The sequence below is a fragment of the Hyalella azteca genome, unplaced genomic scaffold (genome assembly GCF_000764305.2).
Source record: "Hyalella azteca isolate HAZT.00-mixed unplaced genomic scaffold, Hazt_2.0.2 contig10391, whole genome shotgun sequence".
Lineage (NCBI taxonomy): Eukaryota > Metazoa > Arthropoda > Malacostraca > Amphipoda > Hyalellidae > Hyalella > Hyalella azteca.
The window spans coordinates 132-2,737 of NW_025940433.1; the positions used below are offsets into that span (position 1 = coordinate 132).

General features: G+C 43.8%; 1 protein-coding gene across 1 annotated transcript; it reads right to left on the reverse strand.

The window, feature by feature from the left end:
* Nucleotides 1-431: 431 nt before the first annotated feature.
* Nucleotides 432-1,191, reverse strand: LOC108679951 (ctenidin-1-like). Its single transcript, XM_018168698.2, has 2 exons — nucleotides 1,089-1,191; nucleotides 432-812 (listed from the first exon to the last, which is right to left on the reverse strand). Coding segments are annotated over exons 1-2 (351 nt in total). The 5' UTR covers nucleotides 1,091-1,191; the 3' UTR covers nucleotides 432-463.
* Nucleotides 1,192-2,606: the final 1,415 nt, after the last annotated feature.

Below are 2,606 nucleotides of genomic sequence, written 5' to 3' on the forward strand. Positions count from 1 at the left end.
AGAAAATACCACGGTTCCACAAAATAATACCTTCCAAGATATTTTATCTTCTGATGTAAGAAATCGAAGCCTCGCGGCGGAAGAGCATATTCGTCCTTCCCAACATGTTCGTCAGAGTCTGACACAACCTCTCCATCCTAGTCCTTCCCAACCTATCCGTCAGAGTCCTACACAACCTCTCCATCCTAGTCCGTCCCAACCTATCCGTCAGAGTCCTACACAACCTCTCCATCCTAGTCCTTACCAACATATTAGTCAGAGTCCTACACGACCTCTCCATCCTAGTCCTTCCCAACCTATCCNATTGTTGGATGAAGGAATAATCGTTAATGGATGAAGGAATGATTGTTGGATGAAGGAATGATTTTTGGATGAAGGAATTATTGTTGGATGAAGGAATAATCGTTAATGGATGAAGGAATGATTGTTGGATGAATGAATGATTGTTAATGGATTTGATGGCTCACTCACTCTTGTTGGTTACGCTGCGTTGGTGGCTTCCATGTCCACCACCAACTCCACCACCTTGTCCACCACTGCTGTATCCACCACCACCAACTCCACCACCTTGTCCGCCACCGCTGTATCCACCACCACCAACTCCACCACCTTGTCCGCCACTGCTGTATCCACCGCCACCAACTCCACCACCTTGTCCACCACTGCTGTATCCACCGCCACCAACTCCACCTCCTTGTCCGCCACCGCTGTATCCACCACCACCACCACCAGCGTATCCACCACTTCCATGCACCCGCCGCTGTGGTAAACCAGAAGCCACCACCACCACGAAAAGCAACAACACAACCTTCCTGTTGGTGGATAAGGAGCCATTTTAGCAGCAGCCATCAATAACAGCTAATAACTATGTGATCATGCGGCAACATAAATGAGCAATTATAGAGCAACAAAACTGGGGCAAAAATATCATTATGCAGCAATAGAATTATTTAGCAATATTATTATTTGGCAATATAATTAATTATGTGGCAATATTAATATCGTGAAATATTAATATCTGGCAAAATTATTATCTGGCAATATAATTATGTAGCAACATAGTTTCATAATTCAACGATTTCACTTACATTTCAGCAGTCCGGTCCGTGCACAACTTACGATAAGATACAAATTTTCCCTGTGAATAAAAAAGTTTTTAATTATTCATGAATAATAAATATTTATGAGATATTTGTTGCACTCCGTCGTAATTATTAACGAATAAAAATATTAATAAACCCATTCCACGGAATAATTCATAAATTCCATGACACGTTTATGAATTGGTAAAATTTGATAATTTCTCCATTGATTCACTCAAGTAATATCACACTTATAGAAATGAGTAAGGGTTTGTCCCAAAAGTTATACACTTTTTGCCTTTGTGTGTGCGACATCCTAACCCAATTAGGCTCGGATTAGTGCTACGTTCGCTCTCTGCTAGTGCTTTGTGTGTGGAAAGTGTGTTACTATTTAGACAACCTGCCCCACTAATTTTTCTCTGCTAGTGCTTTGTGTGTGCAAAGTGTGTTGCAATTTGGATAACCTGCCCCACTAATTTTTCTCTGCTAGCTCTGTGGGTGTGGAAAGTGTGTTACAATTTGGACAACCTGGCCCACTAATTTTTCTCTGCCAGCTCTGTGGGCTGTCTCTTATACACATCTAGATGTGTATAAGAGACAGGATGAGGGGGATGATGAGGGGAGGGATGAGGGCAGGGATGTAGGAGGGGATGAAGGGAGGGATGAGGGGGATGATTAGGGGAGGGATGAGGGGAGGGATGAGGGGTGCATTTAGTCGCTTGGGATGCGCCTGCAGCCTGCATTGCAAGGCACACCCGCAAAAATGAATGGGTCACATTGTCCAAAATTAGTGACACATTTCCATGTCTGCAGCACAAGCAGAGAGCGGTCGTAGCACTGATACGCCCACTTGCCGGGCAAAACTGGGTCATGATGACCCATCAAGAGCAACAAGTGCATCGCTATTTGGACCAAGTCCCACTTATTTCTCTAAGTGCATAAATATAATGATGATGAAGGCATGAATGTGGTGATGGTGGAGGCATGAATGTGGTGATGGTGGAGGCATGAATGTGGTGATGGTGGAGGCATGAATGTGGTGATGGTGGAGGCATGAATGTGGTGATGGTGGAGGCATGAATGTGGTGATGGTGGAGGCATGAATGTGGTGATGGTGGAGACATGAATGTGGTGAAGGTGGAGGCATGAATGTGGTGATGGTGGAGACATGAATGTGGTGATGGCGGAGGCATGAATGTGGTGATGGTGGAGGTATGAAGGTTATGATGATGAAATTATAAATGTGATTAGGCAGGTAGAGACATTAATACGATGAAGGTGGAGGCAATCTTTCAAACTTGATGCTGTAGACTTGATGGTGGAGAAATCACCATGCGAAGATCATGGTGACCCAGAGATCGAGTGGTATCTGCAATATATGGCCGGGCCCAAGTAAACAACATGCTATTCAACGTGAAGTTATATACTGTATTTCCTGTACTATAACATCAATGTTGTAGTATCTTCAATATATGACTGGGCCAAAGTGAACAACATGCAATTCAACGTGACGATGTTGTGGTA